We start from the raw sequence: 21,659 nt of genomic DNA on the forward strand, positions 1-21,659 counted from the left end.
CTCCCAGGTGGCTTTTTCTGACCACTCCAGCCCACAGTGAGTTCTCCCAACTCCCACTCCAGGCTCCCAAGGCCCTTGGCTATGTCCTGACCATCACAGCCCCTTGTATCAGCAGGTAGGTACGCGCTATGCAAAGCAGGCCTCCACCCCTACCCGAGCACCTTGGTTCCCAGCTGCATAGTAGGCTCCATGAGACGGAGAGGGGCTGCTCAGGATGTTCTGGCTGACTGCTGTAGGTGTTTGTGGTCCTTGGTCCAGACAAAGCCCTTTCTGTTAATCACTGTCTACGTGGCAGGGACAGGCTTGCCCTGAATCCACGCTCTGGCATCTTGGAAGGTGGGAGAAGTGTCCATGGTGGGTGTCCAGTGTGATTTGAGCCTGGGCGCACCTTAGTAAATGCATCCCAGTTCAGTTCAGTGGTCCAGGGGCAGGGCGTCTGGAGAGCCTCACGCTCCGCCTTGGACCATCATCTTCTGGGTCTCGTCCGGCCCTAACATTCCAAGTCCACAATGCAGTTGGTATTTTGGATGCCATCTCACTTTAAAACAGTAGCTGAGGAATCTCCTAGACGGTTCTCTTTTGAGTCCTTTGATACAGAAAAGAGCTGCTTGCACTGCATTGGGCCCAGGGAAATGGGGGCAGGAAGCCAGGGAGGGGTCTTGGGGGGAGGGGGGTGCTTAGAGCAAAACCAACCCAATGAGACTCTTAGTCCAGATATTAAAGAAGTAGCATGAGCAGAGGCTGGGGTCGGGAGGTGGGCATCCTTAGTCTCAAGGGCAGCTCCAAACCCACCTTCGGGGGCACCCAGGGCAGAAGCGTGGCTCTGTGCACAGGTCCAAGTCCTCCTGTGACACCTCCGGAATGCTGGATGCAAAATGGGTGGGCAGTCTGCTTAGCTGGATCCTCGGGCCCACAAAAGAAGCAAGAAGGTATTTACATGGGTGCTGTTGAAGCAACGAAAGCAAAGTTTTCCTTCCAGGCCTGGGGCAGGAAGATGGGCTGATGGTCAGACAGCTCGGGGTGTGGGGGTGGGGTGGGGGTGCTGGCAGGCTGCGCTGGGGCTGTGGTTGTCTGCAGAACAGTCTGTTGGTTTGCAGTCACCACCAGGAGAAGCTCGTAAGTTGACTCTTAGAAATGGACAGGTGTCTAGAAGTCCAATAGCTCTATCAGAGACCCCGGAGTCCCTGGCAGGAAATGGGGGAGGGAGTTTCTGGCGAGTGGAGGGTTGCTGGGGGGGGTGGTCTCATTGGGCCCCTCTGGCTGTGTTTGGAGGGGGCTGGGAGGCTATGGCCTTCAGTGATATGTGACAGAAATGCTTGGCGCCTGCCTGGCTCTGGGGGTCAGTGGCGGTCGTAGGCAGTGGCAGCTGTGGGCGGGGCGGCTCCTCTGGCAGCAGCAGCGCTGTAATAGTACGGGGAGCCTGAAAGAGACAGGAGAGGCCACAGAGGTTGGAGGGAGACCTCGTGCCCCGAGCTCCATACCTGGGGTCCCCTTTCCACCAGCATCCCCTACCTCTGTCCCTTCCTCTTCCTTTTCCAGTCCAGACCACTGTCCTCTCTCACCAACATCTTGGTCCCTCCTCAGGGTCACTGCCTGCTTGTAGGTTTCAGGGCCTCCTCACCAGCTAGAGCTGGGGTGGGCAGACTGGGGCCGATCCCCCAGCCCCGATTCAGGAATTCGTGTCTTCCCGGGACCCGGCCCTGCCCTGGTGTTTCTGTGTTGTCTGTGGTGCCCTCATGCTGCTGCTGCAGAGCTGAGTATTACAACAGAGACCACATGACCCGGGGAGCCTAACAGGTTCACTAGCAGGTCCTTTACAGGAAAAGTGTGCCAATTTCTGACTAGGAAAATGAAAAGTCATCGCTTCTTAGTTTGGCCCATGGGAGCTTGGTGACCTAGCCCTGCCAACCTCTGAACTTCCCTCCACACCACCACCCTCCTGCTCACACTCAGGCACCCCGCTCCTGCAGAATCCAATTCCACAACCCTCTCAAATATACCAGAGTGCTGATGGCAGCTACCGTAGGTGGAGCACTTGCATCCCACCCTGCCACGTCCTTTACACAGGTTGTCTCATTTAAACCCACGGGGCAGGTAGAGTTAGCCCATTTTATCATACTCCCACGCCTCTGTGCCTTTTCCATGCTCTGCCTCCTGCCTGGAACATCTCGGCTGCACCTCACACCCGCTTCCCTGTCTGCTGCCTAGTGCTGCCTCCATCACGTCCCCGAGTCCCTGTCTCCTCCTCTGGTACACCCCCTTTCCTGAGCCTATGCCCTGCTGTAGGCTGGACCACATCCTCTGATCACTTCCTGCTCTTCTTCTCCCCCCTTCACCTGGATGGAGAGTCCCACAAAGGGGCTGGGTTCTGCTCTGCTCAGTGTTCCTGTCAGCCCCCAGCCTGCAGCCCAGCATATGGTACGTGCTCATCTGGGTTGGCTGAGAAAATGAGCAATGGCACTGAGTGAACCAACAATAGTAAAGACCCTGCCCATTCATTCATTTATTTTTCTGACCCCATTGGCTGCAGTGCTGGGCAATAATGAACAAATGCAGGCCAACGCTTAGAATCAAGAGGGGATCAGAGCTCTGAGAACAGAGCTCTGGGAATGCAAGATTGTTCTGGCAGAGTCAGGCTCTTCCTAGAGGAAGCAGGTTGGGATGAACTTGGAGGATGTGAAAATTTGGGTATGTGAATACATGGGAGGAGGGAAGGGTATAGCCCTGCTTCCTGTGACCTCTGGGCAGAGCCAGTGTGGGGCCTCATGTTTTGATGCTGGGTTCTTCCCACTGTCTCTGGGCTGCGCTCTTTGGATGACATGTTTTGGATAAGGCCTCCAGGAGCCGAGCTCTGTGCTCAAACTTCTCCCCAGGAATGAGTCTGGGGATTCTCAGGGAGACAAGCAGATTTTCAGAGCCATGGAAGCTAGAGACACTGGGCCATCCCCTCCTTTTATGGGTGAGGGTGGGGGTGGTGGAACTGAGGCTCAACAAATGCAAGTCATGTGCCCAAAGCCACAGAGCCTGGCCTGGAATTCTGGTTGTCAGTCCTGGATTAGGACTCTTTCAGCCATGATGCAGTTCACCGCATATACAGTCATGTTGGGAGAGCCGTGTTTATGCAAGTGGCTAGCAGCTGGGGTCCTGCCAGCCGCTGTAGACCATGTGTCTGCTGGGATAGGAACAGTAAGCTTCTTAATTCCCCGGGGGACGTGGCTCATTCTGAAATCTCACCCAAATCTAAACCAGTCCTGGCAGTTCTCCCAGATTCCATGACTGGGCACCAAGGCCTGGAGATTGCCATTCAGGCTCTATCACTCTTGGCTGAGTGATCCTGGACAAGTGACTTCACTCCTTGAGCCTCAGTTTTCTCATTTGTAAAAGGAGGTCACAGAGGGGCTGTGTGAGGGCACCCATGAGGTAAAGATGTGAAGGTGCTTTGGAAATTGACACTTTTCTAAGCCCTGTATATCCTTTAACTCTTTTAATCTCCACAACAGTTCTATCAGGTAGGCACTAGTATTGCTCCCATTTAGCAGATAAGGAAACTGAGGCACAGAGAGAATAAGTAGTTTGCCCATGGTCACCCTGCTAGTATGGAATCAAGAGGACAGGACTGACCTGTGCTACCAGCCCTCCAAACCCAGCCCTAATTAGTGAATATAATTCTCCCTCCTGGCCCCCAGGAAGGCAGTATGGCTCAGGCAGTAGTGATAGTTGGGGAGCAGTCAATGCTGGAAGGCACGGACACCAGTGCCAGGCTGGAGTATTCCCAGAGATGGATTTTTCTGCTGCCCCCTGTCACCTCCCTGGTTGGACTCTTGCCTCAGATGTCTGTCAGCCTTCTCTGCTCTCTCTTCTGTGCGATGGGGCCAGAAGCATCTGCAATGCCAGCCTTGCATCCTCCCTTTAGGGCCCAGGTGAGGGGTGTGTGTGTGTGTGTGTGTGTATGTGTGTGTGTGTGTGAGGTAAGGGCCAGCCCCACAGGTCCAGGCATGGCACAGAATCAGGAAAATCACAGGGGCTGCCCGCACAAATGAGGGACAGGAAATCCTGGCTCGGTCCTCCTAGTTTCCCTGGAGTCAGCTCTCACCCTGGGCTCTGACTCTCTCCCCTCTCAGAGTCTAATCTCTTGGCCAGGCCGTCCAGCAGCCCCAGTGTGAGGGCCCCATGGCAAAATCAAAAAACGCCTACATTTACCGTGAGAAATGAAAACATCACCTCACAAAGCGCTCTGTCTTCCTGGTGCCCATTAGACCTCCATCTAGAATAAACTTGTCCTTTCTTCTGTCATTTTTCCTCTCTAATTCACATTATCATCAATTTACTTCTTGACACAGTCATTCCGGGCTCCAGCTTGTTCTCTAATCCCTTTACAGCGGCCACAGGCACTCCGGTTCTAATCCTAATTGACCGCAGCGGCCTTTCTTCCTGCCGCCAGCCCGCCACCCCGCCTGCCTGGGGCCCCAACGGGATGCCAGATCCTGGCTTTCCTGGCTCGGCCTGGCGTGGGTAGCCTGCGGGCAGCTCCCAGGAAGGAGGGAGAAGAGAGCCTCAATAGGTGGCATCACTTGTCCTCACTTTGGCGGTGTGTCCCTGAACAAGGCTCCCTTCCACCAGACCGGCTGAGGTGTGGGCAGGGTATGTGAGAGTCCTTCCTGTTTCCACAGTTCCCGCTGTGATACCAAAAAGCCTCAGAGCAGATTCCCCCTGACACCCTCCCTAAGTAGCAGAAATAGTAGGCCTACTCCTCTAGCCCAGTGGGTTTCCTCCAGCTGAAGCCCTGAAGACACTGGGGGAAGGGCAGGCTGGTAGCGGGGAACAGGCCTGGAACTTACAACTTGTGGCAGAGCAACATATGGCAGGGTTTCCCAGGTGGCGCTAGTGGTAAAGAACCTGCCAGCCAATGCAGGAGATGTAAGAGGCATGGGTTTGATCCCTGGGTTGGGAAGATCCCCTAGAGGAGAACATGGCAATCTCCTCCAGTATTCTTGCCTGGAGCATTCCATGAACAAAAGAGTCCATGAGGTTGCAAAGAGCCAGACAGCATGCATGCGTGGCAGAACAAACCTGGCATCTCCCTTGTCTCCAGGAAAGTGAGATCACTGCGCTCGGGGCCTCAGGAGAGCATCATGACCCGCTCGTGCTTGAATGATACTGCTGGTGGCCATTATCTTCACTTTACACCAGAGGCAGCTGAGGCCCTGCTTGGTTGATGACCTGACTAAGACTCCCCAGGCTACAGACTTGGGCAGTGCAGAGGCCATTTCTCATGTTTGTAACAGCCCAGTGTTGTTTGAACATTTCTTGTGTTTCCAGAATTTTCTGTGGTATGAGCCCCTGCTGGGAGTGGGTGCAGAGGCACCCAGCTCTGGTGGTGGCAGCACAAAGCTCTCAAACACCCTGGTTGAAGCAGCAACACAAAGTGGGCTGCTCATAGGTGCCAACAGCAGGGGTGTTTATGCTAGAGCAGCCCTGGTGGTGCTCCCGGCTGTGAGTCCCATAGCTATCTATCTCTTTGATCCTCCTACAGATTATGGGAGCCCCCAGTATTCCATGAGAAATTCACTTTCTGCTTAAACTAGTGAGGGTGGAGTCTTTTTTTGCAACTCAAGGGCTGATAGATAAAGTAACCCAGCTTTCAAAAATAGACCAGCACTGTTATGGCATACAAGGACCAAGTTATTTGGGACTTAGGCTTGTTCCTATGGAGAGATAAGCCTCTGTTTCTGGTTATAGTTCTGTTCAGACTGAATTGGTCAGGAAGAGAAAAAGTACCACATCACACACTGATTCTTAATACAGGCTCTAGAATCAGGGTGACCTGAGTTTGAGTCCTCATTCTGCTACCTGCATGCTGTGTGACCTCAAGTAAGTTAATTAACCTTTCTGAGCCTCGCTCTCATCATTGGTAAAGATAATCCTATGTGCTGTCTAGCAGATAGGATATTTGATAGGATAAAATGAGGGTAAGATAAAAACCCACATGAAGGGTTTTGCCCAGTACCTGAACAATTAGCAAGTGCTCATTTGGATGAACAGAATTTTGATTCTTTTTCTCTTTTCCACACTGGTTCTGGCACCCCTCAAGGCACTGGGCACATCCTAGCACAGGCTTTCTCATCGTAGCACATCTGCCTAAGGCTCTCTCACTCCCAGCCTATGAGCTCCTTAAGACAGAGTCCACAACTTTTCCATACCAGACACACCACCCACATGTATAATTGTGCATGTCAACTGGATTTCACTCTATCTTGAGCAGCAAAGGCCTCGGATGCAGTCTAGCCCCACCCTCCCTTTGACATCCCCTTGGGCTGCTAGCTGCCCACACAATCAGGTGAAGACTTCTCAGACTGGCATTCAAGGTCCCCCACCTCCTACTCTATCCCATGGCTATGCTTGCCCAAGCAGCTCCTTTCTCACTTCTCTCATTCTGGAACTTACAGGCAAATGAGCCTATTGGACACCTCAAACAAACAAAAAAAAGGCAGCCATACCCCTGTGCTGGGGCTCAGGGCTCTGTGCCATGCATGGGCTTGATTTCAGCCCCCACTTGTCCCCTTGGGCAGTGCACGGCCATACATGGAGATCCTAGGTCAACATGACCTCGCTGGTGTCATGTCCATCACAAGGAATTCCTCCTACAGTCTGACCCAGGCCTCCTTTGTGCCACATCCCCTGTGGGTCTCTCAGTAGTGCTGGGACCAGAGCCCTGTATGAGGTCGATTTGCAGGGAGCAGCTCCCTAGCTCAGGCTCCAGACCCACCCCCTGACCCCATCCCTCCTGAAAGACTCTGGTTCAGGGTCAGCGTTTGCCTCCTGAGACTGACAACTGGGCCAACTGAGAACCCAGACCTCTCAGTGGGGCTTGTTTAAGGAAAAGCATAAGGTAAGCAGAGACCTGGTTCAATACTTAGAATTTCAATTTTTACCAAAGCCAAAAAAGAAGTCTAAGCCATCGGTCCAGAGATTCAGCCCCTGCAGGAAGTCATAGAAGGTGAGAGCCCGGTCTTCTATATAATAAAATCTGCAGGCACAGGTCTGGAGCACTAGCTGGCATTGTTCCTTATTTCTCCTGAAGTTTTGCATGATAAACTTTCAAAATGCTTTGGGCAGTCCAAGGCTCAAGCGCACGGAAGAACGGCAGCCAGGAAGGTACAGCGTCTGCATCATTGTCCCAGTCACCCAAACAGGTCGGGGAAGGGACCAAGGCTGTGACTTCATGGCCTCCTTTGCACACGCATGCCTGGCAACTTGAGTTTGAAGACATTAGGTTCTTGCCTTTTTGATGAAGTCTATGGTTCTTAGTCCTTAAATAATTCAGAGGACCCAGGGAATTCACAGGTTCTTTCCTAAGTAAGCCTTGCTAAGGTGTGCAGACAAACCTGGATGGTCTCAGAGGCCCTTCCACATCTGACCTTAGTGGAAATTACTCAGCTGATTGCTGGGGAGGGATCCATGTTGCTGCCTGGAGGCTGATGGGCTAGCTCCTCCCCCAGGGTGACTGACATCTGTGAGGGGGACCCTTGCCTCCTGCTCCAAAACTTCAGCTCCAGCTTGGACTCACTCATGTAAGTTCACTGAAACAAAATAACGGGCTCTCCTTGGTCTTCTAAGATAGCCCTGTGGGGTGGCTCAAATATCTTTGATGAAATACACAGACCATGCTGGCCCCAGCCATGGACCATCTGCAGTCTAAGGCCTGGGCAGAGGCTGGGCACCAACTGAGCTCGGCATGGCACAAACTGGCAGACCTTCAGACACAGGGCAACCAGTTTCCAGTGGTATCCACAGCAGACATCACTAATCAATATCCATGCCTCAGGGTCCTTATCAAGACAGACAGCCACTCCCAAACAACCTAAATTGGTCCCTGGCTGCCCTTATTTAGAGATTTATCACCAACCTATTCAACGATCCTTAAGAAATATGTTACTCTTAGGTAGGCACTTTTCCTACTTTTCTCTTCCTCTCTCAATGGCCTTTTAAAATCTGTTCCCCTTCTGTGCCATCTCCCATCATGCACTAAAACACATGGGGGAGGGCTGATGGCACTAGCAAGGCTGGGGTGGTATTTGCTGTCCTGAAGCTCCAGCACAAACTCCCATGTTGCCAGTGTCTGCGGGGAGCTACCCACCCACCTCAGTGACCAGGCCTGATGATGTTGAGGGACCCTGGTCCAGTGAGGCCCTGATGGGCAGCCGATGGCCCAGGGGCCCTGCAAGGCCTCCGCCAGTACTCACCAAGCAGCCCCGGGTTGGGGAACCTCCAGGAGTCGTTGTACGAGGGATACTGAGGGTGGCTGTAGGGGCTCCCGGAAAACTCACTGCCTGCATGTGGTGGGTGGGAGAGAAATAGGAACCGAATGTCAGGTCAGGTTCAGAAAATGCCACTGGCACTTGTCTCCTTCACAAACTGTGGGTACTTTGTGTAACTAATAAAGGCAAGTCCGGTCCGCCCGCTTATCAAATGGACAGCTGTCATTGGCATTGTCTGTATTTCCCCTTAGAACTTTATTCATAGGAGTGAATGCCAGGTGACACTAGTGGTAAAGAATCCGCCTCCCAGTGCAGGAGAGGCAAGAGACACAGGTTCGATCCCCGGGTCAGGAAGATCCTCTGGAGGAGGGCATGGCAACCCACTCCAGTATTCTTGCCTGGAGAATCCCAGGAACAGAGGAGCCAGGCGGGCTACAGTCCATGGGTTGCAAAGAGTCGGACACGACTGAAGCAATTAGCACCCGTGCACATATTTCCCCTTAGAACCTTTTCTTATTCTGGGAGTGAATACCAGTCTCTCACACACTGAATACCATTGAATTACCACATGCCAGGCGTTCCCTAGGGTAGCTGGCCCGTTTTGCACATGAGCAAACTGACGCCCAGGGTCTCTCACAATAAAGCCAGGAATCACCCAACCCAAGCCCAAAGGCCTAGACTGCTTGTTTCTCAGACTCAGCCCTGACCGAGGTCACTCCAGGACTACAGTGTGGAAGCAGCACCACTCCCCATGCGTTTCCTGAGTGGCTCTGGACTGGAAGGCCACAGATGACCCCAACTCTGGTCTAGCCCTCTGGGCTGTGAATCCGGAGGTGGCTGCTCCCCAGGCCTCTCTCCAACGAGGAAGATGAGACATAAACTCAGACCCTCTGCCAGGAGGAGGCAGATGGCACTTTGCTGACATGAAGGGACTAGCCAAAGGGCTGGGGGAGTGCAGAGGAGCACGGGGTTGGGGCCTCTGGGCCTGGAGGGAGGAGCAGGAGCTGCAAGCCACGCCAGGTGGGACAGCACTGGGCACGGGGGGCAGCGTGGAGCCTGAGGACGGTTCACTCCTGCCCAGCAGCTCATGGAGCCATGATGCTTGTCTTTGGCACTTCCTTCCCTTCCAGCCGCAGGAGGGCCTCTTGACCACTGAGCAGTCACAGGAGAGGAGCCCAGAATCCCTGCCTTCAAACCTGCCCCCTTGACTCTGTAACAGGACAGGCCCCGCCTGTCGGCTCCCTGCGGCTGGGGCTTCTAGGAGCACAGAGGCCCCCGGGCCTGTTAGCAGATCGTATGGGCAGCTGGCTATTGAGTAGCTTTTTAGGCCACTGGTCACAGAGCATGTGGGCCCCTCCCTGGCAGTGGTGACAGGAGTCTCCCAGCCCCATGAGACGACCCTTGGCACCATCCATGCTTCCATGGACTCCTTAGATGCCAAAGGATCGAAAGGCAGGAGCCTCTAGAAGGGCCACCAGCCCCAAGTCAGGACTTGGAGCACAGCTCTTCCCTGGGAGGCCTCAGTCGACATCTTAGGGCCCCTGGGGCTCCACCACGTGCAGTGGGAACGAAACAGCAGGGCTGAGAGCCAGCCGCTCCCAGCCCTCAGGCCCAGCTGGCCTCCTCCCCACTTCCACCAGCAACCCAGGCAGAATGTGTGCGTGCGCGCGCGCACACACACACACATGCACACATGTGCTCCTCCTTGGGCCTCTCTGGGGGCCACTCCCAGCCTGACAGGCTGAGCTTTCCAATTCTCTGTTTTTTATGCCTCAGTGGTCAGGGTGTCAGGTTCCGGCGAACGAGGGAGAGCGTGGTGACAGTGCGGGGCCGCGGCAGCTCAGCCCCCAGCGTATCCATCAGCACCATGGCACCTCCTCCTCTTCCTGGGGGGTCAGGTGGGGGAGCAGAGAGACCGAGCTGCCTGGAGAAGGGGAACAGCCGCACTTCCCCTGGGGCTCTGGGCACCCTCAGAGCTGCCCCATCAGAGGCACTTCCTGACAGCACTGTGCCTGGCCCAGGGCATTGGTCTATACCAGCTAATGCTGTCTTGGCAACTCCATCTAGCAGCACAGGGCCCATCTGCGAGGCCCAGCTCCAAGGCCACCTCTTCCAGGAAGCCTCCTTGATCTCCAGACCCTCAAAGTACAAGTCTTGGGCCTATTCAACTGGAGCTACTTAGTTAACTGTGTCCGTTATCCATTCTGCACCCTCCCCCAACTTTGTCCCCAGATTGGCAACAAGCCATAAACAGTTCCAACTCCTCTAGAGGATGTGCCTAAGTCAGTGTTGCTCAGCATCCTCGACCACATCCCCACCTGCCTGACCTTCTAGAATCTCAGATACCTCTTCCTCTGGGAAGCCCCCCTCGACCCTGTCCTGGGGTGTACTCCATCTCCTGCTGTGCCCAACACCAGATTTGCTCTGTGACATGGGAGTGTCTGTCTTCAGGTCAGTGTGTGAGTCCTCTCAGCACCCACATGCCACCCACCCCCCGTGTAACACCCCGTCCACAGCAGACAGTCAGTGCTCCAAGAACAAGTAGCTCACCACCTCCACTGTAACACTGTGCTCTTGTCTGCACAGCTCTCTCCCTCACCTCCTTCCAGGCTCTTCTCCAAAGTCACTTCTAAACCATTGCATTTCCCATGGAAACACCTTCCACTTTCTCTGCTTAACTTTTCTCCATAGAACTGATCACAAGCTAACATATCTTACTAATTGTGCTCATCTTGTTAATTCTATGTCCTCCACTATGCTTGCATCCCCATGTCTAGCAGGCCCTGAAAACTGTTTGTTACATGAATGAAAGAGTGGGAACTCTTCCGTCTACCAGAGATGACTCTCACGGCTTCCATTATTAACACCAATAGCCAGGGCTTTATTGAGCACCTGCTGTGTGCCAAGATTCAAGCCAGTTTATTTGATCCTTTGCCCAGGTTCCATCCACCATGCTGTCCTGCTCCCTGGTGGAAGAAATGAACCTCCAGGGACCCACCCCGCCTGGTGTGTTTAGAGCAGTGGCATGGTGGTACCCTCAGTGGGCCGCTGTCCTGTGAGATGTCCCGTGAGAGTGCACCCTCTGGGTAAAGGGAGTTTGACCATCTCCGGGGCAAGAGGTTGACCTCAGGGCTGGTCCAAGCCTCAGGGCTGCTGGGGCCTCTGGATGAAGTGCCACACAGGCAGCTGGCAGGGCATGGGCAGTCCTCACCCATGAGATGTGGGGGTGGGGTGGGGGGGGTGGGGCAGGTCCACAGTTGCCAAGGAAGATGCCTGTCTGTAGACCCGGCCTCAGTTCAGTTCAGTTCAGTTCAGTTGCTCAGTCGTGTCCGACTCTTTGCAACCCCATGAACTGCAGCATGCCAGGCCTCCCTGTCCATCACCAACTCCCGGAGTTCACTCAGACTCAGCTCAGCCATAAAGACGGCTAGGGAGCAGAAGACCACCCAGACTCGAGCCCGCATGACGCCACTGAACCCAGTGGCCCTCAGTCAGTCTGGCACAGAAGCTGAGAGCAAGGGTTCTGGAGCCAGGCTGCTGGAGCCCACATCCTGCAAGTGCCTATTCCTAGATCAACAGGTTGACCGTCAGCAGGATGCTCGACCTCTCTGTGCCTGTTTTCTCCTCAGTAGTCGGGACAATGAATAGATCCCACTGCCCATGGTCATTGCAGAGACTGGTGATACACAGTGTCTGGCATGCAGTGACTGCTCAGCAAATGTCAGCCACAAGGACCACGACCCGACATCAGTTACCAAGGCTTCCTCCACATCTAGAATCTCATTTAACTTTCCTGACAGTCCTGTGAAGTTCCCAAGATGGGTGCATCTGTCTGCATTTTATATGAGCAAATGGAGGCTCAGGAAGGTGGGGGGACTTGTCTAGTGTGGGGGGCAACTCCAAGTCCAGCTTCCTGTCTCCCAGCCCAAGGCCCTCTGCCCATGTGACACCATGACACTGCCTTCCCACTCCGGGGCCTCTGTCTTCCATTTGTACAAGGGCAGGTGAGACCAAGTGATGTCCAAAGACCCTTCTTGTCTTCTGAGCCTGAATTTCACTTCTCAAGTGCCATGGTGCTCCCAGCAGGGAGGGAGGCCCCCTCCTTGAGGCTCTGTGGGCTTCACCAGATGATGACTTCCTTTGGGACTAGAGGTTTCAATCTCCTGCTGTGTCTCCCTTGCTTAAATTCACCACCATCACAGCACCCAAGGAGCATTCACCTTCTTTCCTTTAAATCTTAGGACTGTAGCTTAGAAAAGTGAGTCTGGTCCAACCATGAGAAGTTCCAGGAAAACACTAGGGACGCTTTCTGCGGGGAGAGGAGCATATGAGCAGGAGGGGTAGGGGTTTGATGTGCAGAGGGAGACAGGGCATTCCGGGCACAAGCAGAGGTCTGGAGTTAGAGGGTCAGAGTGTGCCCCCTGCACAGCCAGGTCTTCCCAAGGCTGCAGCAGAAGCAGCCCACGGAGCAGAGTAGGGTGGGGCAGAGACATCATGCTTTTCTCCCTTTAGGGCTGGGGCTGGAGAGGCCTTCAGACTTGGCAGTACCAGGGCCTGGAGGACAAGCTGGAAGAGGTGAGCCCATGGTCAGGGAGAAGCTGCAGCTGCAACCCATGTGATGGGGAACGGGAGAGGGGCACAGAATAACGCTCCTTAACGGCAGGAGTGAGATTGAGAAGGCAGAACGTGAGAGTCCCACTTCTGGCTCATGGTTGGGGTCCGGGAGGAGCGGCCAGATGGCCCAAGACAGACAGAACTCTCACCATGACACTTCTCTTATGACCAAGGACACCATGGGGCTCTCAACTCCTTCTGCTAACTGATCCATGCTTTGGGCATCTCTCAAAAATACCAGCCCATTTAAACTGGGCAACCTTTTCTTTATGCATTAACAGAAAAGCTCCTGTGATGCCCAATAGGGGTGCCGGCCCCTGCCCAGCAGCTGTCACTCAGCAGGCAGCAAGACCTCCATCTGAGGAATTCACAGCACACAGGCCCTCCTCGGAGATGGCTCCTGGGCTGTCTGCAGCTGCACCCCCCAGAAGCCCCCAAGAACTCTCAACAACAAAACATGCGTCATGATCTCCTCCATCTCCAGCACCCCCAGGAGTGAGCAGTCCTGAGGAGAAAGCAAGACTGGACCTTCTGAGACAAGGCCTGGGATCTGCCCTGGGAGCTGGGCCCCCACACTGTGCTAGGCCAGCGGAAAGTGGGGAGGGGCAGGGGAGGGGGCTGCCCATAGGGTGGGTGTGGGCTTCGTGTGACAGGGCTCAGAGGGAGCTCGCCCCCATGCTCTGAAGTGGCCTTAGGGAAGTAACAGAACCTCTTTGGGGTCTTCTCATGTGAATAAGGGCCTAATAAAAACCTACATCATAGGACTGGTGAGAGGTAAATGAGATAATATTGTTGGAAGCACAGAATTACCTTTTCCCGTGTCAAGGAGACTAGGGAAGCTGGGGAGAGAGGTGAGATGAAAAGGCCTCCTCTAAAGACTGAATCAGGCCCTAAAAAGAATTTTATAGCTTTATTTATGTTTATTGCTGAGTTCTTGGATGTGCAAAAGGAGGCCCAGAGCAGGGTTTAGGAGTGAGGATGGAGAGGGCTCAAGGTTGGTGCATGAGAGGATGACGGGACCTGAACTGGGGGAGGTTCTGTTATCAAGAGGGAGCGGGGAGACAAAAGGAGATGCCGTGGGGGTGGAGAACATTCAAGAAGTGAGTGTCGAGGGGACTTCCCTGGTGGTCCACTGGCTGACTCTGCACTCCAGTGAGGGGGCCCGGGTTTGATCCCTGGACAGGGAACTAGATCCCACATACCGCAACTAAGATTTCACATGCCGTAATAAAGCGATCAAGCTGCAAGAAGGACTGAAGACTCCCAGTGCCACAACTAAGACCCAGCACAGTCAAATAAATAAATACAATGTTGAAAAAAGAGAAGTAGACGTCTAACTCCCATTTTAAGCCATCCACGTTGGGACATAAAGCCTACTACAAGCTCAAATGCCTATATGACTGGGCTGGTGTTTTCTCCCCACGCAGAAATCAGAGGAAGCAGCTGAGTGCCACATTTGGGCCGCGGGTGGCACTGAGGTGAAACACTATGGTCCAAGTACAGTATGGATCACAGAACCCAAGAATTCCACGACATCAGGAAGCCGGAACCGCAGGTGGGCATGTCTGGGTGAAGTTAGGAAGCATCCAGAGGGCGTGGCACTCCATCTTAGGATAACCCACCCAAGATGTTAGAGCAGAGAATACTGGGGTTCAGGCTGAGGGACTTGGCCTCTCACTGGGTATCCGAGGGACTAGCAATCACTCCCCTCGTTCCCACCACCCCCCAGCAACCCACTCCTTCCCAGAACTAATGCAAAGTAAACCTGGCCATTACCCTCTCTCTACACCACAAATTTATCTTACATTAAACCTGGCCAACCTCTGCTGGGACTCATCACCCCAGATCATATGGACCAGACGAACTTGAAAGACAATTTCCTTCGGCCTCCCCTTCCCCAGGGCCACATGGCCAGGCAGGGCCACAGCAGGATCAGGACAGTTGCCTATTTCTAGGTCCTCGGGCTTCCACCATCCCAGGGAGAGCTTCACGGGGCCGGCCAGCCCTCTCCTCTCCATTCCCCTCCTCTGGTATGTCTGAGAATTTTCAAACACAGAGCAAAGTTGGAAGAATTTCATCATGAACACTGTGTACCCACTACCTAATTCCATCATCAATATTTTCTTACACTTGCTTATTAAGTCTGTCTCCCTCCAGCCTTTCATTCATCTTATCTTTTGTGTATTTCAAAGTAAATTGGAAACATCAATACACTTTCCCCTAAGTACTTCAGCATGCATATCATTAACTGAAATTCATTATTTGTTTAAAAGTTTTTTCTCTTGGTATAAAGTGTACTCATAATGAAATGCACAAATCTTAAATATACTATCACTGTTTTGACAAAGACATACACCTGTGTCATCCAAACCTCCATCGAGATACAGAACCTTAAACTTCACCCTAGAGAAGGAAAGTTCTCTTCTGCCAGAGAAGGGGGTCTTTTGGCCCACCGAGAACCCAGTTACTTGGTGATCTGACTGAGTCATTCCCCCATGAATACGGAGCTCTACGATTAGCATTGACAATCCAAACCCGGATTGCTAAAAGGCCCCTGACCTGCAAATCAAAAGCCCTTGCAAAGCTACTGTACTAAACAGAATCAAGCTGAGGAACGGATGTTCTCCCTTCAAAGACCCAGAAAGAAAGCAGAGGTTTAAGAAATTTAGAATAAATGGCGGATTTTCCCAAAACAGCACTGTCTTTCAAACATTGAAGAGTTGGCTGTTAAAAAAAAAAATGAGTTAACTAGAAAAGATTGATTGAAATTAAAAGTTTACAGGAGGCCACAAGAAAAGGCATGGAACGCAGCTGCCCTGAAGATGCCAGGGCCAGGAAAACCATCAGAATCAGAAACGTTTTCAGTTTACCCTTCGTTAAAAGCTCAGAGATGGCAAGAAAGTCGAAGTTTCCTAAAATTCTCCGAAGTGACAGGTAAACGGGCTCCATGTAGCTCTTAATTAACCCAAAACGACACCTGCCAGATGATGGGGATTTGCAGAGCGCGCCGGGGGCCGACCCCATCTGCAGATGGTGGGCGCCCACCTCTGCTCCAGACCTTGGCTGACTGTAATTAACATACGGAAAGTCTTTCAAAGTGACTTCACTGCCAAGTTCTATTTCTGAAGGATTCAGACTGGGCTTTGAAAGAAAATCTTTGCAGAGGAAGAGGAAGAGGAAGGAAGGATTTGAAAAGGGCCTGTGAGATTTCTCCAGTTGCTCTCTGCAGTTTTGTAGAACTGCATGATACACTGTGGCTCAGGGGTCAGTGGGTACCTGGGCGTATACAACCCTGTCCATGGCCAGAGTGATCCTGATCATAGCACCCAACATGGGCATTGTCAGCCTTGCAAATATATTACATATTATTTATATAATTACATTATATAATATACCACATACTATTATAACGCACACACATACATATTATTACATATACATACAAGTGTGCACACAATATGTATAATCCACACATATTCACATATGCCCGTATGCCCTCACACACACAAGATTCTGGGGCTCTGTCAAGTCTCTGAGTGACCTTGATCAAGTTTTTCTTTTCATCCAGACTCAGTTTTCTCATCTGTATAGGTGGCGTGTACGGGACAGATTTAAATAGCTGACCTCAAAGGGCTTTCATCACTCAGATCCTCCTCTTTCCCACTTTCACTACACCCATTCCCACCCTAGTCCCCATGAAGGCCGAGGTTTCTCAACCATCCTCTCTCCAGAGCCAGACCTTCCTGGGCTTCCAACAGAGAAAGGAAAACCCAAGCAAGCTTGGTAAAGGTCAGCCCTGTCAACCCAGACAGCCCAGCACACAGAGCATCGATCCGTCCCTGGAAAAAACCTCTTCTCCCACCAGCAAGGCCAGCCACGAAGGCCTTCAGAAAAACCAAGAGAGGAGAAAAACCGAGGCAGAGGGCGAGAGTGAGGGGGGGAATGTAGAATGTCTCGTTTCTGCTTCTCTAGGGAGCCATGGACGTCACAGCTGGACAGCGGTGCTGGCCCGGCTGCAGTGAGACAGAGCTGCAGGCCAGGGCAGAGGCAGGGTGCTGCCCCCGGCCTTGGTCCCCTGTACAGAGGAGGCTGCATGCCTTCAGCCCCCTTCCTGTTATCTACAACCACAGACCCTGAATACTGGAAGCCTTCAGGGAACTCAGGGGAAACAACACAACAGTCACATTTCAGTGCCTCCAACATGGACCACAGGGCCTGCACAGACCCCACTAGCTGGCTGCCCATCAGAGGCAAGAAGTGGGCTTCCTGAGCCACGTGGGGCCAGCAGAAACAGTTGCTGCTCTGACCAGTGCTGCTTGGCTTTCATTTGTTTGTTTATTTTCCACACTGTATTATTTCTTCCCTGGCTGCCCAGCATTTTGAAGGGGCAAGTGTGTCATCAGCTACAGAACAAGCGATTTACAACTGTCTTTCCCAAGGCTGACTTCCTCTCTTTCTGTGATGTGCCTGGCCCCTGTAGGTGTTTCCACATGTGATCCATGGCTATGCTATGACTCATACTGAGCAGTTCTGGTTCCATTTTAATCTGTTCCCTTGCTGTGGTATTATTCCAGAATTCTGTCCCAATGTTCTCATTTAAGCCAACAATGCACACGACAACAGTGTTTCACTGGGGCATAAGACAACCCCTGATTGTGAGTGTGTGTAAAGAACAGCGGAGTCCTTAGTCTCCAGTGTGCCCTTACCTGGGAGTGCCCACAGGCAGCACATGTGTGAGGACCAAGCTGCAAGGTAACGCCCAGGATTCTCAGATGGGATCAAGGCCCTCCAGGGTCTGTCCCAGAGAGTTTCCCAGCCATATCTCCCACTGCCCCACTGCTCTTCATCTGAAATGCCACCTTCCTCCTGCTCCTCATGTCCAGTCCTCCACCTTATCAAAAGCTGGCTCAAATACCACCTCCTCCAGGTAGCCTTTCTGGATTGATGATCCCCACTTTCCCCTAAGCCTCCAACCCTGGCTATGGCTGGGCGCACTTCCTGTCTAGACTCAGGATGGTTGTCCAGACGCTGGCTTCTGCGGTTGGTAAGTCTGTGGCTCCTCCTTGAGGGCTGACCATGTGTGACTGGCAGATCGCAGCAGCCCCTGCTGCCCTCCCTTTGCTCTGGCCCCACCCATAGTACTAATACTCGCTGGGTGAGCAGTGCGCATGCCCTACAACTGTTCCTTCAGCCAGGTGCTTTCAGTGTCAACAGAAACAGGCCATGAAACACTGGTCTTTGATCTTGGATAGAAGCCTGATGCATGAAGCAGACAGCAAAACACCCAGAAAAGAGCTGTGGGCTATGTCTGCTGCAGGGGCCTGGGTGCAGGTCCCACAGGTGGAAAGGAACACTGGATGGGTGCCCTCCTGAAGGGCTAGGACCTCCACCAGGCCTCTCTGGGCCTCTGTGTCACATGATGATAGCACCAAGGTTGGATCACTCCCAAAGAGCAAAGAAAAATTTTTTTAAAACGAAGGAGTCAAACCCACTGATAGTTACAGTTCAGAAACCAGGACCAGACTGCAATCCAAGCACAGCAGGGCTGGAAAAGGAAGAAGGTTTCTTTTCTTTAGTACTCATGTGGCCATCAGAAAATGCTGCATCTAGACTTTACCTGGAGACTTTCTTTGAGTGACCAGGATGTGACTAAAAGCCCCCTTTCCAAGCCTAAACTGCCAGACTGCAGGTTCTACAGAATTCAGCTGGAGTGGTATTGAACTGTATTCCCGAGAAAATCCAGCTCACGTATCTGTGACGGATGTCTAATAAATTCATGAGAATTCTGTGTATCCATTCCATTCAGCATTCAAACTGTCCCTACTCCATTCAGAGCTCTGTGCTGGACTGCCTCTCCACACTCAGTGGATGATGCCCAGGCCCCAGTCCTCATGGCACTCCCAGCATCTAAGAGGATTCCTTAGACCCAGAACTAGACATGCAGGCATCAGTTAACCGCGAGGAGGACTTAGAAGCAGAGCAGAAGTTATCATTTATCCTGGCTGGGGCATCCAGGAAAGCTTCTTGTAAGAAGTGGCTGTGATCTGGACTTTAAAGGACATGGAAGCTGCATCATTTAACGGGTTACTGAAATCTGCTCCACCAGCCCCGGCTGCATTCTGAAGAGTCATAGTGTACTGCCCCTGTCCCCATGGAAGGGACCCTGGGGGAGGCAAGGCAGTCTCCAACTCCTCTCAGATAGAAGGGGGTTCTACAGGATACAATGCATCCTGGTGTGGAATGGGCTACAGAGACCTGGGTCTTATCTGTTTCAACTCCCCATTAGGCAACTGCCAAAAAGACACACTGACTGATAAACCCCGAAACCCCTGAACAGCTCCAAACCACATCCCCACTCTGGTAAATTATTATAAACAGGCAGGCACCGACAATCTGCACAGGTAGTAAGAGCAGCCTTGGCTGCCATTCTGTGTTGATAACTGAGGCGATGGGGAAGCCCTCAGGCTAGGAGCTGGTCAGTCCTTGTCAAAGCCCCTCAACTACTTAGGTGAGTGGCCTTGGAGAAGTCACTTTACATCTCTGAACCAGAGTTCCTTATTTGCAATGTGGCATTACAACCTTACACAGGACTAAATAACAATATCAACGCATTTCAGTCTTCTGTGAACCAAAAAGTGTTCTACCGACATGAGGGTCCGTTATTCGATATTTAACTCAGGTCTTGGCACATAACACATGCTTGGTGTGACAGATGAAAAAAATGGATGCACTGGGACTTGTTTTGAATGAAAATTATATTTCCAGATGATTTTCTCATATTTCAACAAGTGCTCCAAATTTTGGTTGTAGGGAAAGCCTTGAACTAGGAGTCAGGGCCTCAGTCTCATTCTGTTCCTACCACTGTGCAACCTTGGACCTGTCCCTTTCAAGTTCACTTAGCCTCGGTTTCCCCGAATGAACCATGGTGGGTGGGAGGTAGACTAGGCTGGTTTCCATTCTCTCTGCACTAGGGAGCATTTTCTCTCCCCTGACGCCCTCTCAGTTGTCCCTCTGCTTGCTTAAACGATAGGTCCAACCCTATACACTTTGAGAGTGTTCTGTGAGGTCTTTTTTTTTTTTTTTTTTTCAGGAAAATAGACAATTTCCACCAGGCTGCCTATAAAGCTGAAACAAGCCTCCAGCCTCAATCACCAGCTCCCAGACTCAGAAACCAGCCCCAGCCCTTGGCAGCTCAGAGGCCCTCTCACCTCCCCACACATTCCCAGAGCCTCCTGGGATGCCTTCTCTCGGCCCACGTCAGCCCAAAGCTCTGAGTTACTTTCCTGTGGCCGAGACCTTGGCCTGTCCCTCAGAGCAGCCAGGGGTCGTCCTTGGAAGAACCGCCTGCCCCCAGCTGGGCCTGGCTCAGCTCAGAGGCCCGAGCGTCCTGCCGCTGACTAATGAGAGGAGGTGACGGTGTCACACCTTGCCGGGAAGCCACAGTGCTGGTGCCGACCCGTGCTGCCTGCCATCAAATTTTAATGCTGCTGCTGACATATTTATGGAATGCCTCACCAAGCGTTTGCGAGGAGACCAGACAAGATTTACCTCCACAATCACTACCACGATGCGCCGGCTCTGCTGTGCGCTGGGAGCTTGCAGCACAGTCGCCCGGAGCCCTGGTGCGCCCCGAGGAGGATCGCACTCAATTCCACACACCTTTCGCGCCCCCAGAGCGCAAGACCTGGGGCTGGAGCGGAGATGAATCACACGCGGTTCCTGCCAACTGAGAGCTCGCAGTCCACGGGAAGGGGCAACACACACATCGATTACTCGAGTCCTGCGTGGCTGGGGACCAGTGCACAGATACAGGGAGAGAGGCAGGCTGGGCTCAAGGGGGAAAGGGCATTTTCTCTATCAGAGTCAGGGTCAAGAACAAAGCCAAAAGCGGAGCTCCATGGGGCCACTCAGCTGCTTCAGCTCTCATAGTCGTTCCCCTGCCTGGAAGGGCCCCGTGGTCTCCATTTCTCCCCACTGCTGGGCTCAGCGCCTCTCCTTGGATAGCTCTGCCCCCATTCAATCCTCGGGGTGCCCTCTCCAAAGGCCTATGGAGTGGATGTAGCCTCCGGGTTCCTCTCCCTTCCTCACCGGGTCAACAAGTCCCTTCCTCCTCATGCTGTAGGGCTCTCCCTGAGCAGAGAGGTGCCAGAGGGCAGCAGTGATATACATGATCCGGGTCCATGTTCTCAAACCTTGCTGCCTCTTAGAGTCATCTAGGGAGCTTTGGGAAAGCCACATGACGAAGACACACCCAAAGTAGTTCAATCAGAGTCTCTGGGTGGGACCAGGTATCAGATTGGTCCCAACTCCTGAGGTGAGTCCTTGTACAGTGAGTTTGAGAAGCAGAGGACAGACACTAGCTACTCAGCGTGTAGTAGCATCAGTGGATCTTGTTAGAAATGCAGGGCCCTAGGCCCCAGTCTAGTGTTACTGAACCAAATCTGCTCTGGAAGATGATGCCCACATGGTTTGTGTGCAGTAAAGTTTGAGAAGCACTCACTCACATTAAGGAGTTTCCCAGCGTCCTCAGAGGCACACTGTGTCTAGTCCCCAGGCCTCCTGAAACTTGGCCCCTAAGAAAGCCAGCCTCTAAGAAGGCTAACTGCCAACAGCTGACCGCTAAGAGGGGCCGGCTGGTGTGGGTGGACTGCAGGCAGGTGGTTGGGCAGCTGCCACCAGTACTTAGCAAGCTTGGTGAAGCACCTGTCCTGTGGAGGGAGCTGAATCAGGACAGCCCTCAGGAGGATTCTCACTACTGTCAAGCCTGGACCAGAGGCAGGAGTCCCA

General features: G+C 52.8%; 1 protein-coding gene across 1 annotated transcript in view; it reads right to left on the reverse strand.

Moving 5' to 3' along the window:
• Positions 1-1,340: 1,340 nt before the first annotated feature.
• Positions 1,341-21,659, reverse strand: part of PAX5 (paired box 5) — a 171,787-nt gene continuing 151,468 nt past the window's right edge. Inside the window, exons 9-10 of the mRNA XM_068973780.1 lie at positions 8,244-8,330; positions 1,341-1,420 (exon numbers count right to left, since the gene is read on the reverse strand). Coding sequence (XP_068829881.1) covers positions 1,341-1,420; positions 8,244-8,330 — 167 coding nt within the window. The remainder of the gene's footprint in view (positions 1,421-8,243; positions 8,331-21,659) is intronic.

Source organism: Capricornis sumatraensis, chromosome 6, assembly GCF_032405125.1.
Source record: "Capricornis sumatraensis isolate serow.1 chromosome 6, serow.2, whole genome shotgun sequence".
Lineage (NCBI taxonomy): Eukaryota > Metazoa > Chordata > Mammalia > Artiodactyla > Bovidae > Capricornis > Capricornis sumatraensis.